Source organism: Oncorhynchus mykiss, chromosome 25 (assembly GCF_013265735.2).
Source record: "Oncorhynchus mykiss isolate Arlee chromosome 25, USDA_OmykA_1.1, whole genome shotgun sequence".
Taxonomy (NCBI): domain Eukaryota; kingdom Metazoa; phylum Chordata; class Actinopteri; order Salmoniformes; family Salmonidae; genus Oncorhynchus; species Oncorhynchus mykiss.
In genome coordinates, this window is record NC_048589.1 from 19,611,069 (window position 1) to 19,633,464 (window position 22,396).

At 44.0% G+C, this 22,396-nt stretch overlaps 1 protein-coding gene across 2 annotated transcripts; it reads right to left on the reverse strand.

The window, feature by feature from the left end:
* Positions 1-1,040: 1,040 nt before the first annotated feature.
* On the reverse strand, positions 1,041-21,727 carry LOC100136175 (rtp12.5). 2 transcript variants are annotated; one of them, XM_036962199.1, is made up of 7 exons: positions 21,707-21,727; positions 21,522-21,612; positions 19,519-19,593; positions 19,376-19,413; positions 19,211-19,277; positions 19,038-19,121; positions 1,041-1,640 (listed from the first exon to the last, which is right to left on the reverse strand). In XM_036962199.1, exons 1-7 carry the CDS (start codon positions 21,710-21,712, stop codon positions 1,585-1,587), a joined length of 417 nt encoding a protein of 138 aa, XP_036818094.1. In that variant the 5' UTR covers positions 21,713-21,727; the 3' UTR covers positions 1,041-1,584.
* Positions 21,728-22,396: the final 669 nt, after the last annotated feature.

A 22,396-nucleotide genomic window follows, 5' to 3' on the forward strand; every position in this document is an offset into this window, starting at 1 on the left:
TATTGTGAACGCCAGGTCACTTACTGTGTCAACACTCAGTAGACTGATCAATGTACATCAGTCAATATCAACAAGTTTTAACCAGCCAACACAGCAATAGGCCATGTCAACCAGTCAGCTCTACACTATCTGAGCTACATACTCACTTTTCACCCCTAAAATGATGTAAAACTTGTGTTATAAGGTACAGTAGTGGTTAAATTTGACAGAAAATAAACACTGTACACTAGACTAGAGCAGATAAATTAAACAGACTACAGGAGACTATAATAAACCCTGATGCAGTGGGGGTAAAATAAGTAGCTTGCCCTCCTCCGCCAACTTACATTCCTGCCCATCAGGCCATGCTGTACTTCCACTCCCCACACCCAACCCGTCACAGGAATCTCCAGCACACACAGGAAAACACACACGCTGTCTGGGAACGGGGAAATTATATAAATAATCAGTATTTTGCAAGAGGTGAAGCTGGGTACGTGCGAGAGGCAGGGGGTGCAGCCACTTGGGCAGTGGCTGCCTCTGTCCGTGTGACTCGGAAAGACAATTAGGGGCTTATTAGCGGCCTGTGGAGATGTGTAACTTGTGGAGAGTGAGCGCTCCCCAGCGCGGCCAGAGCCCCTGCGACATCTCCAGCCGGGAACAGTCTGAGGCATTGTCTCACCTAATTATGTTGGACGGACTTCTTTTTGTTTCCCATTCAGCATGCCTGTCTGATTTCCTTTTTGCCTGGCCGCTAGCTCCGACGTCGCTGGAAGTGTGCTAATTAGAAAAGAAATGGTCATAGTAATTATGTCAACTCTCATTAAAAGGGATGACAATGAGAAATATTATTTTTACGCAACGTTTTGTGTAGGGCCTCTACTTCCTCATTAAATGAAAAAATGCCCTTGTAGCAGGGAAGCACTCTCATGTCACAGCTCCTTACATGTCCAAAGCCAGAGAGGTGCTCTAACAGAAAGCGTCTATGGAGTGGCACAGGCATGAAGTTATTGCCCTAATTAAAAGTTTGAATCCCCCCAAAAAACTGTTGCGTCATGGAACCAGTTTCTGAAGTGAATTTAATTGTATCCTAAACCATTGAAAGATTCAATTGTATCCATAGATGCACACTGAGGGTAATTACCAATTACAAGGACAATTAATAAACATGTTATAGCCTAAAAGAGGGAGCAATTTATTATTTTTTTTAAAGAATTACACAATTTTCTTTGACAAATTGCACTTTTTTTTTTAGAATGCTCCAAATAGAAAAATAATAAATACAGAATATACACATTTCAAAACAGTCCTGCAAGCTAGCTAAACAGGAAAGTAATTCACCATTTCAAATCATTATAAAACTAAATGGAACTGCCTTTGAGGACAAAATAAATGTACAGGTCAAGGGGTGAAAAGTGTTGCTGCCCTTTGACTCGAGGGGAACTCCGCAGTGAATGAATTTAGTGTCAATATTCAAATCCAGGGACTTGATGGTGGTAGTAGTAGTATGAGTGTATACATAAAGGCATAGGTCTGATTCCTCTTCTGTCTCAAGTCAGTCGTCTGGGTGTTGTTTTACTCTCTGTGCAGACACATCCTGGGTCTTCACTTTTTGGGTCTCTCCAGGATGTTCAGGAACTTTCCCCTGGTCATCTCCCTGGCTGGAGAATGAACAAATGATACGATGTAAATATCAACTGTACATTTCAGAAATCAAACCTTTTTGAGCACCTCTTACTCAAGGATGCTTGAGGTAACCTACCTAAAAACAATTGATTAATTGAAAGTATTTCCACTGACTTCTGTATAGTAAACTTCTGGGTACACTACAACCTACAGTGGCAAGAAAAAGTATGCAAACGTTTTGGAAATAAACTCTCACTGTCAACTGCATTTATTTTCAGCAAACTTGTGTAAATATGTGAAAATATTTGTATGAACATAGCAAGATTCAACAACTGAGACGTAAACTGAACAAGTTCCACAGACATGTGACTAACAGAAATGTAATGTGTCCCTGAACAAAGGGGGGGTCAAAATCAAAAGTAACAGTATCTGGTGTGGCCACCAGCTGCATTAAGTACGGCAGTGTATCTCCTCATGGACTGCACCAGATTTGCCAGTTCTTACTGTGAGATGTTACCCCACTCTTCTACCAAGGCACCTGCGAGTTCCCTTCCATACAACAGACCTACAAGCCCTCAGTCCAGCCTCTCTCAGCCTATTGCGGACAGTCTGAGCAGGAGGGATTGTGTGTTTCTGGTGTAACTCGGGCAGTTGTTGCTGCCATCCTGTACCTATCCCGCAGGTGTGATGTTCGGATGTACCAATCCTGTGAAGGTGTTGCTACACGTGGTCTGCCACTGCGAGGACTGTCCATCCTGTTTCCCTGTAGCGCTGTCCTAGGCGTCTCACAGTACGGACATTGCAGTTAATTGCCCTGGCCACATCTGCAGTCCTCATGCCTCCTTGCAGCATGCTTAATCCACTTTCATGCAGATGAGCAGGGATCCTGGGCATTTTGTCCCCCAGAGTCAGTAGAAAGGTCTCTTTAGTGTCTTAAGTTTTCATAACTTTGACCTTAATTGCCTTCCGTCTGTAAGCTGTTAGTGTCTTAACGACTGTTCCAGAGGTGCATGTACATGAATTGTTTATGGTTCATTGAACAAGCATGGGAAACAGTGTTTAAACCCTTTACAATGAAGATCTGTGAAGTTATTTGGATTTTTACGAATTATCTTTAAAGACAGGGTCCTGAAAAAGGGACGTTTCTTTTTTTGCTGAGTTTACCTGGATTTCTGCATAAATTGGTCCTAAAATTTCATCTGATCTTCATCCAAGTCACAACAATAGACAAACACAGTCTGCTTAAACTAATAACACACAAACAATTATATGTTTTGATGTCTTTATTGAATAAGCAGCCCCAAACCATGATGCTCCCGCCACCATACTTTACAGTTGAGATGAGGTTTTGATGTTGGTGTGCTGTGCCTTTTTTTCTCCACACATAGTGTTGTGTGTTCCTTCCAAACAACTCAACTGTAGTTTCATCTGTCCACAGAATATTTTGCCAGTAGCGCTGTGGAACATCCAGGTGCACTTTTTCAAACTTGCAGAAATGTTTTTTTTTGGACAGCAGTGGCTTCTTCTGTGGTGTCCTCCCATGAACACCATTCTTGTTTAGTGTTTAACGTATCGAAGACTTGTCAACAGAGATGTTAGCATGTTCCAGAGATTTCTGTAAGTCTTTAGCTGACACTAGATTCTTCTTAACCTCATTGAGCATTCTGCACTGTGCTCTTGCAGTCATCTTTGCAGGACGGCCACTCCTAGGGAGAGTAGCAACAGTGCTGAACTTTCTCCATTTATAGACCATTTGTCATACTGTGGACTGATGCACATCAAGGCTTTTAGATATACTTTTATAACCTTTTGCAAGTCATCAATTCTTAAGCTTAGGTCTTCTGAGATCTCTTTTGTTCGAGGCATGGTTCACATCAGGCAATGCTTCTTGTATATAGCAAACTCATATTTTGTGAGTGTTTTTTATAGGGAAAGGCACCTCTAACCAACATCTCCAATCTCATCTCATTGACTGGATTCCAGGTTAGCTGACTCCTGACTCCAATTAGCTTTTGGAGAAGTCATTAGCCTAGGGGTTTACATACTTTTCCCAACCTACACTGTGAATGTTTAAATAATGTATTCACTATAGACAAGAATAATACAATAAGTTGTGTGTTATTAGTTTAAGCACACTATGTTTGTCTATTATTGTGACTTAGATTAAGATTTGATGACCAATTTATGCAGATATCCAGGTAATTCCAAAGGGTTCACATCATTTTTATTGCCACTGTATGCTGTCAAAACTTATGCTTCAACCATGGATTTAGACTCAAACAAGCTACAGCACTCCATCACCCAGTCCCTCACTTCAGAGCAGAATCACTTATCAATGCAAAGCATGCATTTCATTTGTGAAACATCTAACGGGGAGGTAATTTATCCAAACATCTGTTCATTCTGGACACGGAAAACAACATAAGACGCAAACTAGCTACTAAAGAGACACACACCCCTTGTGATTGCCTTATCAAGGCAGCCAGATACATCTATTCAAGCATCTCAGTATGTGCATGTATAACTGTGTTAAAGAAAAAGATGGGGGGAGTGAAAGGGGGATGTTGTCTGAGAGATACCGTTCTCTGGAACGCAAACTAATCAATCCACAACTTTCCATGGTGCCTTATGTCTAAGAGACTATGGCCATAACCACATTTCTTCTCACTGAATACACTTAGTTACCACTGAATGACCGTCATAAGAACCGAAGACACTGATCAGATAGCACTCACAACATAAACCATGAAGGTTAGCTAGGAAAGCCCATGAAAATGGGAGATGTACTGTACGGAGACATAATGAAGAGCACTTGGTGGGGGTCTACAAAACAAGCTCTGCACAATAGTTCTGGATCTGTGCCAACCCCATTGCGTCGAAAACAGATTGGCCCCAACTGAACGCCTTGTCACCTTGCTTCTATCTGGTAAGGAGCGTATTCCAGGAGGTTTTCAGTCAACAACAGCCAGGTTGTGTCACAAGGGAAGCTACAGGGATGCTCCAGCATCAGAGCCACCCTGGAGAGGCCTCATCCAGGTCCAGTAATTACACTTTGTTCCTGATAATAGGAGGAGCAGGCTCTTAGCATCAGTACAGAATCAAAGCTCAGGGCCAAGAGGGGAGCTGGGACCACCTCTTCAAACGTACACAAAAACACCAGCTTCATACAGTTGATAAACATACCCACCAGGACACGAAGAGCATTACAGGCCACACTGACAATTCTTGTAGATTTTTGGAAAAACATGCAAACACATGAGTGTGAGTGTGTCTGACTGTCCCAAGTCTTCCCACCCACACAGAAGGTTGTACAACTGTCTCTCTCTGCTTGTTGAACCAGACACTAGAGCTGATGAGCTGCCTAGGTGTTTGTTGGGCTGTGCAAAGCGGTGAAGAGGTTAGCGGCGCCACGGCGGCTAATGAAAAAGCAGGGTGAATTGTAATTTAGATGAGCCGCCCTCCCTGGAATGATAATGCCCCGGCTGGGCACGGGCCGCTTCACCTTGAGGCGTCCATCATCAGGTTCAACATGATGCTAATTGGATTGGGATTGATTAATTTTGCGCGGTGCTGTGGTCTCTTCGAATAACACTAAACAAAATAATTAGTGCCCCCGGACAGACCGACATACAGGGTCTTAGATGGAATGAAACCATCAGAATCACGTGGGATGTAATGAATTAAGATGACACAAAACTACTGGTGCACAAATATCATTTCCCTATTAGGAGGAGTTGGGTTTAGTGAGCCAAAGGCTATCACAACAGTGCTCTATATATCTAGTTAGACTTATACTCAATCTTGGGGCATGGAGAAAGAGAGATCTACATGTTAAATAGAGAAGAGCATAATTAAATGTCTGCTTTGACCTTGCATTTGATACTTAATGAAAAGACAAGACTGTAGATAAAACTATAACATAAAATGATGGAATTATCGCTGTATCGCGTTCCCAAATACAAATGGCATTCTCTCCAAACGTTATGCTGATGGAGACAGGACCTTTAGAGAATCCTATTGAGTCATTGGTCTCCTAATCCCAGGTTTGTCTTTCTGATCTCTCTGCTAAGGGCTTGTTAAATGGACCACTGGTTTCTGGAGAGGCCTGCTAAATGGGACAGACTGGTGTCTCTTCCTCTGTATCTCTCCATCCCCCAAAAATAAAGTAGAGCAGCCTGGTCTGTGGCTGTGCCCCTCACCTCCCCCAGAGACCCCCTCCATCAGGACTCACCCCTCTGAGCCACTCATTAATTAGAGTTCCGTTTAGCCTCCCCCTCTGTCTGACAGATAGAAACTCATACGATTTGCATTGTAAGAGAAAGATTAAACGTGGGAAGAGAAAGGACCAGCAAGCCACCCCCCTCAGGCAACTGGACTCACACACACGGACTGAAAGACACCCACATAGATCTCTGTCAATGAGGTCTGCCTTGTGCACACAACAGCCCCCCCCACCTCAGAGCACACACAGATGTGAGTGCACATGCCCACACATACATGTTGTTACAGGCCAGGAGTGATCAATACTGATTAGAGGGAGTGAGAGATGTGTTTAGTTGATTAGAAAGGTCAATCCCTAATTCTGTACTTTGTTAATCAGCGACTTGTTACAGCTGCCATTATACTAAATGACACATTTGGCTTATGGATTGTGAGGGCCTTGTCTTAACCCTGTTGATTAGTTGCTCTCTAATTATCATTGAGCCCTGGCTGGTCTGGGGATGATATCACAACCTGATGTACACAGGAAAATACAATTACACAATGTCCCCCTCAACCAGATGAATATCCAAAACTGAATACAATATTCGTTCACCGGCACTTCTCAAAATGATACTCTCAAAATGTAAATATATAGCCTAAATGTGTGACATCACCTTCCTACCGTTTGGAGTGAGTGATCTGGGTGTCAGTCACATCATCTTGTTTCCCCCTGCGCCCCCTCCCGTGTGTGGAATGGTAGTAATCATGGTGAGGTCGCTTCACCACTCCAGGCACACGCCAGAGAAGCCAGCCAGACCCCTGTTAGCCCCAGAGACAGATGACCACCTGGGTTAACTGGTGTCCCAGCCTCCAGCCCTGACTGCCCCAATTCACTTTCATTAAGAGTCAAGCATACTAATCTGACCACCACTGCCCATCTTCAAGTGCCACTCAGCTATTACTGTCTGTAAGCTTTATTTAATGGATTTAACATCCATTCTCACTGCCCACTTCCCCAGGGACTGGAGAGGCACAGAGGAGATGACACCCCCCCCCCCACACACCCCACCTCCTTCTGCCATCAACACATTCACCCCCCCCCATATAACCCCCCGCCTCACAACACATACACCTGACGCTCATGTTTGTGTTCAAAATTCAATTACCCACTTATTGATACTTCACAGGGATATTTAAGATGCAGACACGACCAGTGATTTCCCAGGGGAGCCACTGGTTCCTCTTTATGTCCCAACCGAGAGCGCGCTCCTCTCCTCCCCCCTCTTCTCTCCCTCCAATGTCTTCCTGCCTGCTGCCTGTGTGCACTGACACACACACACAAGCTTGCTCGCACAAACAAACATCTACACCGCCTCACCCCTGCCACAGCCTATCCCTGCTCAAGAGGTGTCCTTATTAATAGGCAATCAGTCAAAATTAATTCATTAAAAAGCCTAAAAAGGTTTTACACCGCCAAAATGATTAGCTGGGAAATACAAAAATCCAATGAATTCTTAATGCATTTATGGAAATGAGGTGTCATTTCCGATCTGATCAGGGAGGCGGAAGGCAGGCAGGGCTGAGGAACAGGCGGTGTGTGCAGCTCTCCCTCCCTCTACCATGATACACACATAATAATGATACAGAAGACACAGCTCCACTGCTACTGGGTGATCAATTGACTTGTTTAGACAATCTTGATGAAACTCAATTATGATTGTTCGTACGATTGCGATTCAGCAACAACTGTTGCTTCATGCTGCAACAGCTACACTAAACCAACAGTCAGGAACCTATTCTGCGATAACCATGCAACACTGGTTTGAAGCTTCTGGAATAACTTGATATATATTTGGCTGAACAAACAAGCTTTTCGGGGACAATTTTCTCATACCAGCGATTTCATCTCTTCAAGCCACACAATATTTCCCCCAAAACATGCATCTCAAATCACACACAAAAAAACAACAAGTTCCAACACATAATAATAATTTGATACAGAAAACTGATCAACACATACACAGCATCGTTGATGTCCTATTTCAGTTTCCCTTCATGCCAATCCTAACAACTCTCTGGCGAAGGGGAGCTGCCATTCGTCTCCACTATGAGCCCATAAAGCAGGCCGGTGCAGAGAGAAGAGGAGGACAGAGGAGGAGGGTCCCCTGTTCCTCATTCAGAGGCTGTCAGGGAGCAGCACTTCATAACGGCCCGCCCCGCGGTCACTCAGGTCGCCCTGGATGGATTGATGGAAGCACATTAGCACCGTGGGCCAGTGTGAATGCAATCATATTCAGCAGCACAGGCCTGTTTATAGGCAGGAGATTGATGCTGAGGAGGAGAGGAGGCTGTGAATGTTGGGCCATTAAGAGCTGTCTGCGCTGACCTTCAGCCTCACCTCCACATAGGCAAGGATGTGGGTGTCATCCTGGTTCTACTCTGGTGGTGGCGGCACAGTGGAGTACATGACAGCTCTGTGCCACTGCCAGCCAATACTGAGCAGGACTGGTCTTGACTGGCATTCCTTCGTATCAAACCAAACCTGGATGATCATGACAGCCTCATTCTATTTCCAATAATAAATCCATTGCAGTGAATAATCAGGAGGCTCAGTCGGTACAGTTCTTTTCATAATCTAACTGAAGAATTATTTAAAAAAATACTATCACTACACTTATGGTCTCTGCATAGGGCTGATTTTGCAGTGACACAAAGGGCTGCCTTTGCAGTGATACAAAGGTATCACTGCATTACCAACGAGCCAAGGCCCAGTCAGTCAGTCAGCCAGTCAGTCAGTGGTGGTGGTGATCAGTGAAACCTACAAGTGTGTTAGAGCAGCAGCCTGAGACATGTCCCTCAGGACCACTCTCCTTTCAATTACCTCCAATAACATCACTTATCACAGTAGTCAGTGCTCCCCTAGGACCCAGGGCCTGATGCCGGGCTCAGCGGCCCACGACAGGGGCATTCATCACAGGGTGGGGAAGCAGCTGGGGTCTGGGGAGGAGGCACGCGCCAGGCCCCCGCTGGGACCCACCCGGGCAGCGTCACACAGCCATGGGGATGTGGAGCCCCCTCCCCAGGGGACAGCCTGCCACACACTTATACTAACACATAGGCATATATAAATACACATCTACACAAAGTGCTGTCCCACATGCCTTCTAGTCTTGGGGTCTATGATCTACAGGCATAATCTGCCTCAATCTCCAAACGTTACATTGTCATTTCACATTAGGCCCATCTTCATATTTATATGTTTTAGTCATTTAATTAAAAAAAAAAATTCTGAATGGCATCTATAATATTGCCATGGTAGTGTTCCAAGTCCTCCTGAAGGGCTAGGTGAAATCAGTGTCCTCTAGGTGAGAGGTGTCTACCTCTGGCCAGTCCCCTTCCTCCTCGGGCCGCAGGGCGGTGTGTTTTCACTGGCTGATTGTGCTCTTCCCATTAAACAGCCCACAGTTCAATGGGCCACATGTTTAAGGGGGATAGTAAATCCTGTCCCCTGCCTTCATGCTCTCTCTCTCTCTCCGCTTCTCTCTCAGGTGGCTTGTTTACGGGGCACTGAAGAGCGCACAAACATGATGAAAAAGTAGCTGAGATTTACAAGGCCTCCCCTGACAGCGGGAAAAGGAGAAAATTAAACCAGAGCACATTAAAGAGGCTCCAGTACAAGCTGCTCTGAGACCTATAATAACCATCATTGTGTTGCGTCATCCCGAGGTACATGACATGGTTGCAAAAACAACGTCCCTTCCTTTATGCCAGATAACAGCTTTATAAGAACCAGCTACAACACGTTCTTGACTAATAAATACGTGGTATGGTAGACAACATGAAGCATTGAATTAAAGCTCATTAACAGACCAGTGCATGCTCAGGCCATGAGTCGAGCTGATCTGAAAAATGTGAGGGACATCAGATAGCTTCATTTGGCCATAAATGCCTGTAAATGAAGATTATCACGTTTGGGTGAGATTGGTCCCACAGACCCTGGATCAGACTGTATGATCAGCCTGTTTCATTTTGTATTTAGCAGGAATAATATGCTCAAATGTGTGTGGTAGACAGAGGATCCTGACCTGTAAATATGAGCCTGAAATAAGCAGATAACACATTTCATCTATGCTGAAGTCAATTACACTAATCTGAGCTTTCATAATGCCTGCGACATAATATGTGGGACATTCGATAGAGCAGTGTCATCCCCACCAAGTCTACACGCATTTTGAGGCAATTCATTGTCATTCAAGCTGTCAAGTCATGCTCTATATCTTGGTGGCAATATTCTGACGTGGCATGCCTCCTTGATCTACTCAAAAGTTGCCATTAAATAAAAATGTATTTCTCATTTTTCTGAGTGAGCGGGGCAAAGCCCAGACAAATCATGTTTGGCATAATCCTCTCCAGAATGAGCCTACTTTAATCATCCTGTCTTTATGGAATTTGACAAATCAGCGTGGTGCTCGCTGTGGCGCGGGACGTATCAGCCCTGTACCAACTCTGCATAGCAACATGCTCTACATCGCTCAGGATCGCAAAGAGGGGCAGAGGGTTCTTGGTCCCCATCGTACAATATTACAGTTTCTGTTTTAAGCATTGTATGGAGACTAAATCCACTCCAGATTTAAGGGAGAACTCCCACCACAAAGCATATATATATAAATCTGATTGTCAGGGAGTGCTTTACTCTACAACAAGAGCGCAAAACAATTGAAAAGGAAAGTGCAGTCAACATTAAAAGCATGCAGTGTGTCAGAATTTTACAATACTGTTATTTTGGAAGCAACCATATAATTTTGAGAGGAAACATTTCAGTCTGTATCAAATCGCTCTTTCTGGGTTTGTGCATGGTGTGCTTTGTCCACAGTAAGCCAAGTACCCATCTTCCTCTTAGGAAAAATAGGAGCACTTAGCTATATCTCTCTAATCCACATGTTAAGGATTAGGACAACAGATGCAGAAAATATGTCAGACCACATTTTGCATCCATCACATGCTTCAATCGTTGATGTGTTATGCTTATGTGAGACCTTCCACCACTTCAAAAGGCTTCTAAATGCACTCTCGAAATGCTGTTGTTTTACGCTGAATTACCAACCCATAATCAACACAATGAAAATAATAGATTCATACGTGCAGTGCTCCAACTGTTTTATACACCCGATTAGACAACAAGATAGCCTTATACAGACAGTACCAGTCAAAATTTGACATTCTCATTGAAGGGTTTTTCTTTATTTTTTACTATTTTCTACATTGTAGAATAATAGTGAAGACATCAAAACTATGAAATCATGTAAATCACATTTTATTTGTCACATACTCATGGTTAGCAAATGTTAATGCAAGTGTAGCAACATGCTTGTGCTTCTAGTTCTGACCATGCAGTAATATCTAACAAGTAACCTAACCATTTCACAACAACTACCTTACACACACAAAGGAATTAATAAGAATATGTACATAAAAATATATGGTTGAGCGATGGCCGAACGGCATAGGCAATATGCAGTAGATGGTATAGAGTACAGTATACATATGAGATGAGTAATGTAGGGTATGTAAACATATAAAGTGGCATTGTTTAAAGTGTCTAGTGATACATTTATTAGATCCAATTTTTAATTATTAAAGTGGCTAGAGATGAGTCAGTATGTTGGCAGCAGCCACTCAATGTTAGTGATGGCTGTTTAACAGTCTCATGGCTTTGAGATAGTCTTGGTCCCAGCTTTGATGCACCTGTACTGAACTCGCCTTCTGGAGGTTAGTGGGGTGAACAGGCAGTGGCTCGGGTGGTTGTTGTCCTTGATGATCTTTTTGGCCTTCCTGTGACATCATCAGGTGGTGTAGGTGTCCTGGAGGCAGGTAGTTTGCCCCCAGTGATGTGTTGTGCAGACCTCACTACCCTCTAGAGAGCCTTATGGTTGTGGGCGGAGCAGTTGCCGTTCCAGGCGGACAGGATGCTCTCGATTGTACATCTGTAAAAGTTTGTGAGTGTTTTTGGTGACAAGACAAATTTCTTCAGCCTCCTGAACTCTCTGTGGGTGGACCATTTCAGTTTGTCCGTGATGTGTATGCAGAGGAACTTAAAACTTAGCATCTTCTCCACTACTGAACCATCGATGTGGAGAGGGGGCTGTTCCCTCTGCTGTTTCCTGAAGTCCACGATCATCTCCTTTGTTTTGTTGACATTGAGTGTGAGGTTATTTTCCTGACACCACACTCCGAGGGCCCTCACCTCCTCCTGCAGGCCGTCTCGTCGTTGTTGGTAATCAAGACTACCACTGCAGTGTCGTCTGCAAACTTGATGATTGAGTTGGTGTGCATGGCCACGCAGTCATGGGTGAATAGGGAGTACAGGAGAGGGCTGAGAATGCACCCTTGTGACGCCCCAGTATTGCGGTTCAGCGGGGTGGAGATGTTTCCTACCCTCACCACCTGGGGGCGGCCCGTCAGGAAGTCCAGGGTCTCGAGCTTGATGACGAGTTTGGAGGGTACGATGGTGTTAAATGCTGAGCTGTAGTCGATGAACAGCATTCTTACATAGGCATTCCTCTTGTCCAGATGGGTTAGGGCAGTGTGCAGTGTGATTGCGTCGTCTGTGGACCTATTGGGGCGGTAAGCAAATTGGAGTGGGTCTAGGGTGTCAGGTAGGTTGGAGGTGACATGGTCTTTGACTAGTCTCTCAAAGTATGATGACGGAAGTGAGTGCTACAGGGCGATAGCTAAGGTAACTGAGCTAAATGACTTTCTTGGGAACAGGAACAATGGTGGCCCTCTTAAAGCATGTGGGAACAGCAGACTGGGATAAGGATTGATTGAATATGTCCGTAAAACAAACCAATCAGCTGGTCTGCGCATGCTCTGAGGACGCGGCTAGGGATGCCGTCTGGGCCGGCAGCCCTGCGAGGGTTAACATGTTTAAATGTTTTACTCACGTTGGCTGCAGTGAAGTAGAGCCCACAGGTTTTGTTAGCGGGCCGTGTCGGTGGCACTGTATTGTCCTCAAAGCGAGCAAAGAAGTTGTTTAGTTTGTCTGGGAGCAAGACATCGTGGTGCGCGACGGGGCTGGTTTTCTTTTTGTAGTCCGTGATTGACTGTAGACCCTGCCACATACAGTGGGGCAAAAAAGTATTTAGTCAGCCACCAATTGTGCAAGAACTCCCACTTAAAAAGATGAGAGAGGCCTGTAATTTTCATCATAGGTACACTTCAACAATGACAGACAAAATGAGAAGAAAAAAATCCAGAAAATCACATTGTAGGATTTTTAAGGAATTTATTTGCAAATTATGGTGGAAAATAAGTATTTGGTCACCTACAAACAAGCAAGATTTCTGGCTCTCACAGACCTGTAACTTCTTCTTTAAGAGGCTCTTCTGTCCTCCACTCATTACCTGTATTAATGGCACCTGTTTGAACTTGTTATCAGTACAAAAGACACAACCTCAAACAGTCCAAACTCCACCATGGCCAAGACCAAAGAGCTGTCAAAGGACACCAGAAACAAAATTGTAGACCTGCACCAGGCTGGGAAGACTGAATCTGCAATAGGTAAGCAGCTTGGTTTGAAGAAATCAACTGTGGGAGCAATTATTAGGAAATGGAAGACATACAAGACCACTGATAATCTCCCTCGATCTGGGGCTCCACGCAAGATCTCACCCCGTGGGGTCAAAATGATCACAAGAACGGTGAGCAAAAATCCCAGAACCACACGGGGGGACCTAGCGAATGACCTGCAGAGAGCTGGGACCAAAGTAACAAAGCCTACCATCAGTACACACTATGCCGCCAGGGACTCAGATCCTGCAGTGCCAGACGTGTCCCCCTTGCTTAAGCCAGTACATGTCCAGGCCCGTCTGAAGTTTGCTAGACAGCATTTGGATGATCTAGAAGAAGATTGGGAGAATGTCATATGGTCAGATGAAACCAAAATATAACTTTTTGGTAAAAACTCAACTCGTCGTGTTTGGAAGAAAAAGAATGCTGAGTTGCATCCAAAGAACACCATACCTACTGTGAAGCATGGGGGTGGAAATATCATGCTTTGGAGCTGTTTTTCTGCAAAGGGACCAGGACGACTGATCCGTGTAAAGGAAAGAATGAATGGGGCCATGTAGTGTGAGATTTTGAGTGAAAACCTCCTTCCATCAGCAAGGGCATTGAAGATGAAACGTGGCTGGGTCTTTCAGCATGACAATGATCCCAAACACACCGCCCGGGCAACGAAGGAGTGGCTTCGTAAGAAGCATTTCAAGGTCCTGGAGTGGCCTAGCCAGTCTCCAGATCTCAAACCCATAGAAAATCTTTGGAGGGAGTTGAAAGTCCGTGTTGCCCAGCAAGAGCCCCAAAACATCACTGCTCTAGAGGAGATCTGCATGGAGGAATGGGCCAAAATACCAGCAACAGTGTGTGAAAACCTTGTCAAACGTTTTCTCTAAGTCTTCACCTCTGTCATTGCCAACAAAGGGTATATAACAAAGTATTGAGATAAGTATTTGGTCAATAACAAATGTTTATTTCTCACCCTAATTTGCAAATAAATTCATAAAAAATCCTACAATGTGATTTTCTGGATTTTTTTTCTCATTTTGTTTGTCATAGTTGAAGTGTACCTATGATGAAAGTTACAGGCCTCATCTTTTTAAGTGGGAGAACTTGCACAATTGGTGGCTGACTAAATACTTTTTTGCCCCACTGTACCTGTCGTATCTGAGCCGTTGAATTGCAACTCTACTTTGTCTCTATACTGACGCTGAGCTTGTTTGATTGCCTTGCGGAGGGAATAGCGACACGGTTTGTATTCGGTCATGTTTCTGGTCGCCATGATTAAAAGTCGTGGTTCGAGCTTTCAGTTTTGCGCGAATGCTGCCATCAATCCACGTTTTCTGGTTGGGGAAGGTTAACAGTCACTGTGGTTACATCACCGATGCACTTGCTAATAAACTCGCTCACCGAATCAGCATATTCATCAATGTTATTGTCCGACGCTATGCGGTACATATCCCAGTCCACGTGATCGAAGCAATCTTGAAGCGTAGAATCCGATTGGTCGGACCAGCATTTAACAGATCTGAGCACGTGCAAAACCTGTTTTAGTTTCTGTCTATAGGCTGGGAGCAACAAAATGGAGTCGTGGTCAGATTTTCCAAAAGGAGGGCGGGGGGAGGGCTTGTATGCATCGTGGAGAGTTAGAATAACAATGATCCAGTGTTTTGCCAGCCCGGGTCGCACATTAGATGTGCTGATAGAATTTAGGGAGCCTTGTTTTCAGATTAGCCTTGTTAAAATCCCCAGCTACAATAAATGCAGCCTCAGGATATGTGGTTTCCAGTTTACATAGAGTCCAATGAAGTTATTTCAGGGCCGTCGATGTGTCTGCTTGGGGGGGAAAAACATGATGGTGATTAGATTCGAAGAGAATTCTCTTGGTAGATAATGCGGTCGGCATTTGATTGTAAGGAATTCTAGGTCAGGTGAACAAAAGGACTTGAGCTCCTGTATGTTGTTATGATCACACACGTCTTGTTAATCATAAGGCATACACCTCCGCCCTTCTTCTTACAAGAAAGATGTTTGTTTCTTTCGGCGCGATGCATGAAGAAACCAGGTGGCTGTACCGAATCTGATAACATATCCCGAGTGAGCCATGTTTCCGTAAAACAAAGAACGTCACAATCTCTGATGTCTCTCTGGAAGGCAACCCTTGATCGGATTTTGTCTACCTTGTTGTCAAGAGACTGGACATTAGCGAGTAGTATATTCGGGAGCGGTGTGCGATGTGCCAGTCTACGGACCCTGTCCAGAAGACCGCTCCATCTGCGGCGCCGTTGTTTTGGGTCGCCAGCTGGGATCTGATCCATTGTCCTGGGTGGTGGACCAAACAGAGGTTCCGCTTCAGGAAAGTCGTATTCCTGGTCGTAATGTTGGGGAGTTGACGTTGCTCTTATATCCAATAGTTCTTCCTGGCTGTATGTAATAAAACTTAAGATTTCCTGGGGTAACAATGTAATAAATATTACATAAAAAAACAAAATACTGCATAGTTTCCTAGGGACGTTAAGCGAGGCGGCCATCTCTGTCGGCGCTGGAAGCGAACCAAAAAAGTGTTAAACATATCTAAATATATGTTATATTTGCCTTGAAGACAGATTTGCACACTCTTGGCATTCTCTCAATCAGCTTTATGAGGTAGTCGCCTGGAATGCATTTCAATTAAAAGGTGTGCCTTGTTAAAGGTTCATTTGTGGAATTATTTTCCATCTTAATACATTTGAGCCAATCAGTTGTGTTGTGACAAGGTAGCCCTATTTGGTAAAAGACCAAGTCCACACAAGAACAGCTCAAATAAGCAGAGAGAAATGACAGTCCATTATTACTTTAAAGACATGAAGCTCAGTCAATCCGGAACAGTTCAAGAACTTTGAAAGTTTCTTAAAATGCTGTTGCAAATTCCATCAAGCGGTATGATGAAACTGCCTCTCATGAGGACCGCAACAGGAAAGGAAGATCCAGAGTTACCTCTGCTGCAGAGGATAAGTTCATTAGAGTTAACTGCACCTCAGATTGCATCCCACATAAATGCTTCACAGAGTTCAAGTAACAGACACATCTCAACATCAACTGTTCAGAAGAGACTGCGTGAATCAGGCCTTCATGGTCGAATTGCTTCAAAGAAACCATTACCAAAGGTCACCGATAAGAAGAAGAAACTTGCTTGGGGCCAAGAAACACAAGCAATAGACATTCGACCGGTGGAAAGCTGTCCTTTGGTCTGACGAGTCCAGATTTGAGAGACGCAGAGTAGGTGAACGGATGATCTCTGCACGTGTGGTTCCCAACTTGAAGCCTGGAGGTGGTGCGATGGTGCTTTGCTGGTGACACTGTCTGGGATTTATTTTAAATTCAAGGCACACACCAACATGGCTACCACATCATTCTGCAGCGATACGCCGTCCAATCTGGTTTGCGCTTAGTGGGACTATCATTTGTATTTCAACAGGATAATGACCCAACACACCTCCAGGTTGTTTAAGAGTTATTTGACCAAGAAGGAGAGCGATGGAGTGCTGCATCGGATGACCTGGCCTCCACAATCACCCGCCTCAACCCAATTGAGATGGTTTGGGATGAGTTGACCGCAGAGTGAAGAAAAAGCAGCCAACAAGTGCTCAGCAAATGTGGGAACTCCTTCAAGACTGTTGGAAAATTATTCCAGGTGAAGCTGGTTGAGAGAATGCCAAGAGTGTGCAAAGCTGTCATCAAGGCAAAGGGTGGCTACTTTGAAGAATCTAAAATATATCTTGATTTGTTTGACACTTTTTTGGTTAATACATGATTCCATGTGTGTTATTTCATAGTGTTGATCTCTTCACTATTATTCCCACAATGTAGGAAAAAAAACCTTTAATGAGTAGGTGTGTCCAAACTTTTGACAGGTACTGTATATAAATTCAGCAAAAAAAGAAACAGCCTTTCACTGTCAACTGTGTTGATTTTCAACAAACTTAACATGTGTAAATATTTGTATGAACATAACAAGATTCAACAACTGAGACATAAACTGAACAAGTTCCACAGACATGTGACTAACAGAAATTGAATAATGTGTCCCTGAACAAAGGGGGGGTCAAAATCAAAAGTAACAGTTCGTATCTGGTGTGGCCACCAGCTGCATCCCTGCAGTGCATCTCCTCATGGACTGCACCAGATTTGCCCGTTCTTGCTGTGAGATGTTACCCCACTCTTCCACCAAGGCACCTGCGAGTTCCCGGACATTTTTGGGGGGGGTGGGGAATGGCCCTAGCCCTCACCCTCCGATCCAACAGGTCCCAGACGTGCTCAATGGGATTGAGATCCGGGCTCTTAGCTGGCCATGGCAGAACACTGACATCCCTGCCTTGCAGGAAATCACGCACAGAACGAGCAGTATGGCTGGTGGCATTGTCTTGCTGGAGGGTCATGTCAGGATGAGCCTGCAGGAAGGGTACCACATGACGCAGGAGGATGTCTTCCCTGTAACGCACAGCGTTGAGATTGCCTGCAATGACAACAAGCTCAGTCCGAGGATGCTGTGACACACCGCCCCAGACCATGACGGACCCTCATCCTCCAAATCGATCCTGCTCCAGAATACACGCTATTTCCTTTGACAATAAACGAAAATCCGACCATCAACCCTGGTGAGACAAAACTGCAACTTGTCAGTGAAAGAGCACTTTTTGCCAGTCCTGCCTGGTCCAGCGACGGTGGGTTTGTACCCATAGGTAACGTTGTTGCCGGTGATGTCTGGTGAGGATCTGCCTTACAAGCTCTCAGTCCAGCCTCTCTCAGCCTATTGCGGACAGTCTGAGCACTGATGGAGGGATTGTGTGTTTCTGGTGTAACTCGGGCAGTTGTTGCTGCCATCCTGTACCTATCCCGCAGGTGTGATGTTCGGATGTACCAATCCTGTGCAGGTGTTGCTACACATGGTCTGCCACTGGGAGGACGATCAGCTGTCCATCCTGTCTCCCTGTAGCGCTGTCGTAGGCGTCTCACAGTACGGACATTGCAATTTATTGCCCTGGCCACATCTGCAGTCCTCATGCCTCCCTGCAGCATGCCTAAGGCACGTTCACACAGATGAGCAGGGACCCTGGGCATCTTTCTGATGGTGTTTTTCAGAGTCAGTAGAAAGGCCTCTTTAGTGTCCTAAGTTTTCATAACTGTGACCTTAATTGCCTACCGTCTGTAAGCTGTTAGTGTCTTAACGACCGTTCCACAGGTGCATGTTCATTAATTGTTTATGGTTCATTGAACAAGCATGGGAAACAGTGTTAAAAACCTTTACAATGAAGATCTGTGAAGTTATTTGTATTTCTACGAATTATCTTTGAAAGACAGGGTCCTGAAAAAGGAAAGTTTATTTTTTTGCTGAGTTATACTCCATTTACAATCTATTGATGTCTTATTCATAACAAAAATATTCAGAAAGATTGAATTAGAAATACATTGAATCTTACTAAGAGGTGTCTGTTGCGTGAAATATAAATGAGTAGAATTACTATCACCAAATACTTGAGATGTTCCTTGACTGTTCAGACATAAATTAGCCATAAGGCTAGCAGCACCATCTAGAGGTAGTGTACGGAATGACAACCTAGACCAAATAAGTGGTGAGTGCGGGTGTCGTTCTTGTGTGTGTTGTTCATGTGTGTGTTTCTCAGGTAAATACATACACTCCTCAAGGCCCAGCTGGTAGGCCAAGTTCTGTAGCCCTTTGACCTTCTCCATCAGGTTGGCTGTGGTCAGGCTCCCCAGCTCTGTTGGAGGAATACAGTTAGTCAAAACATTGCCTACCTGTGAAAAGACTACGCTCAACAGTGTACCATATGATGCTACTGTAATTTACCTTTTAACATTTCAATGTCCTCACTCTCCAGTTCAGCCATCCATTTGGGTGGGGAATTGGTAATTGGCTGCAATGCAAAACAAGTAAATAAGATTGTGCATTCTCTCTGCCATGTAGGTCAATTCATTTATCAATGCTATAGATCTTTTTTTTTTTTTTACTTACATTTTTGCATGATGCAGCAAAATCTGCGACTCCTGGCACTGTGTGAGGGATGACAGCATGAAACAGGCAAACCAATCAAAACCAGGAATGAGTCAATTGCAATGATAGTCTTTATGAGGCTAACACAGAGAAGACACACTTACATTGCTCTGGCCATAGGTCAGGAGATGCTCTATCCAGCTTCTCAAAACTCAGCAGAGATGATTCAAAATCATCACCTTACAAAGTTGAAATGGAGATTTTAGTCATCATCAACAGATTGAACACTATTAAATATGAAAGTGTGCTGTACAAACTAAGTCAGAGCTTGCTAGCTACATCAACAGGGCTCATCTACAATACCTTGCTAGTGGTAATTGGATTTGAATTGAAAATAATGTTATGAAAGGGGTCATGATCCTTTCTTCTCAATATACAGTGAGATTGCATGTAGACTATTGCTTAAGGAACTAACGTTAGATAGTAGCTACCTAGTACCATAGTTAGACAGCTAGCTAGAAATATAGTTATTGTCAGATGTTTGACAGTATGGAAGTTATTTTTACTGTATTTCTAACATTAAATAGCTAGCTATCAGTTATTTTTCACCCATCCCTTGTTTATGTCACAACGCATTAGCTAGTTGGCTACGTTAACATTAGCTCACATTAATTAGTTAGAGCTACTGTTCCTTTGCTGGCCACCTAGCTAGGTCAGTGTCCATTTAAATGCACTTCAATTTATTGTTAAATTGGATAGGCCTAGCTAGCTAATGGTTGACAACCGGCATAGCTACACTACATGGCCAAAATGTTTGTATACACTTGCTTGTCAAACATCTCATTCCAAAATCATGGGCATTAATATGGAGTTGGTCCCCACTTTGATGCTATAACAGCCTCCAGTCTTCTGGGAAGGCTTTCCACTAGATGTTGGAACATCGCTGCGGGGACTTGCTTCCATTCAGCCACAAGAGCATTACTGATGTTTGGCGATTAGGCCTAGCTCACAGTCGGGATTCCAATTCATTCCAAACGTGCTAGATGGGGTTGAGGTCAGGGCTCTGTGGAGGCCAGTCAAGTTCTTCCACACCGATCTCATCAAACCACTTCTGTATGGACCTCGCTTTGTGCACAGGGGCATTGTCATGCTAAAACAGGATAGGGGCATTCCCCAAACTGTTGCCACAAAGTTGGAAGCATATAATCATCTAGAATGTCATTGTATGCTGTAGCGTTAAGATTTCCCTTCACTGGAAATAAGGAGCTGAGCCAGAACCATGAAAAACAGCCCCAGACCATTATTCCTCCTCCACCAAACTATACAGTTGGCACTATGCATTCGGGAAGGTAGCGTTCTCCTGGCATCCTTCAAACCCAGATTAGTCTGTTGGACTGTCAGATGGTGAAGCGTGATTCATCACTCCAGATAGTCCTATGGCAGCGAGCTTTACACCACTCCAGCCGACGCTTGGCATTGGGATCTTAGGCTTGTGTGCGGCTGCTCAGCCATGGAAACCCATTTCATGGAGCTCCCGATTATTTTTTTTACGCTCTACGCACTTCAGCACTCAGTAGTCCCGTTCTGTGAACTTTTGTGGCCTACCACTTTGTGGCTGAGCCTTTGTTGCGCCTAGTTTCCACTTTACATTAACAGCACTTACAGTTGACTGGGGCAGCTATAGCACTGCAGGGCAGAAACTTGAAAAAAGGACTTGTTGGAAAGGTGCCACATTGCAAGTCACTGAGCTCTTCAGTGACGCCATTCTGACAATGTTTGTCTATGGGGATCGCAAGGCTGTGTGCTCGATTTTATACACCTGTCAGCAACGGGTGTGGCTGAAATAGCCGAATCCAGTAATTTGAAGGTCCACATAATTTTGTATATATTGTGTACCTTACCAAGTAGCTAGCTAACTAGCTCGTTAACTGTTAGTTAGCTACTGTAGCTAATGTAAGCTGTGTTATTTTGGTTTGGCAGACAAAAACATTTGTGTGAGCAAAGCCTGGTAAAAACAAAACGTGATGCATTATTTGTACAAAATATAAACTTTTATCAACTCAGAATGTTTCAGCAAATAGATAGGAAACATACACGTTGAATTAGCACCTCGCTCTCAAAATTTACATTTATACACCCAACAACAGAGTAAAGAATTAGAATTTACCTCCATTTGGAGACGCCATCTTTCGATCCACACACGTGATATAATGCAACCAATGGGTTGACGTGTCTGCACCAAGCTGCACTGCAAACTTCTGTCAACAGGTGGCACATGTATCACAGTGCCACATAAATTGCATCAAATATTCTTATCGATAAATCCGTCTCTAAGAAAAAAAGCTTTCCTACCTCCATCTGTGACTGTATGCTCAATTTCTTGAAAAAAAATCTAGATGAAGCTCTGGGTGATTACATAGCAGTAATATTGATTCTACAAATATTGTCAGCCTGTTTCTATCTAGCCCTTGATAACGACTCTCAGTTCCATTACATTACACACAAGAGTCCTTGGACAAAGGCAACTTCTGTACGGGGGATTTTGTTAAGACCCCCGACTCTCAAATCTTTACATTAACACGCGACGCTTGCAGAACCGTTTTTGAATCATTAGGACCTTATCAAACATACCATGAAGAAAAATGTTTGTGTTCCCACACGGCCATGTGTTACAGCGCTTGTTTAAAGAAAATAGACAAGACCAGAGGCGACCACCTGTGCTAATTAGCTATCTAAATTAGTGTCCCCCGAACACTTGTGTAACTCGGAAGTGTAGTTTCGTCAGATGGAGGTACCCATAGCTGTATCTATCTGTGCAAAACTGCTACAGTCTGTGTATCTTTTTTATTTTAAGTATTCTTTCTCGCTGATGAAAGACAAGGTCCATATGTTTCGAAAGCGATGATAATTAGATAGTTTCTAAACGTTAAAACACAGTATTGTAGTTCACATGAGCCAGTCGTGGGCAAAGCTAACGGCTGAAAACTGTAGGGAGAAGGCAACATTTCTCAGAGTTTGAGAGATTGTTTCGACCTAGAAATA

Excerpts from the sequence above, each read along its gene's own strand:
- LOC100136175 (XM_036962199.1), bottom strand. Across the intron at positions 19,594-21,521 it reads GATGGCGTCTCCAAATGGAG|GTGATGATTTTGAATCATCT; the intron begins GTAAATTCTAAT and ends CAACTTTGTAAG. Across the intron at positions 19,278-19,375 it reads TTGCTGCATCATGCAAAAAT|CCAATTACCAATTCCCCACC; the intron begins GTAAGTAAAAAA and ends TTTGCATTGCAG.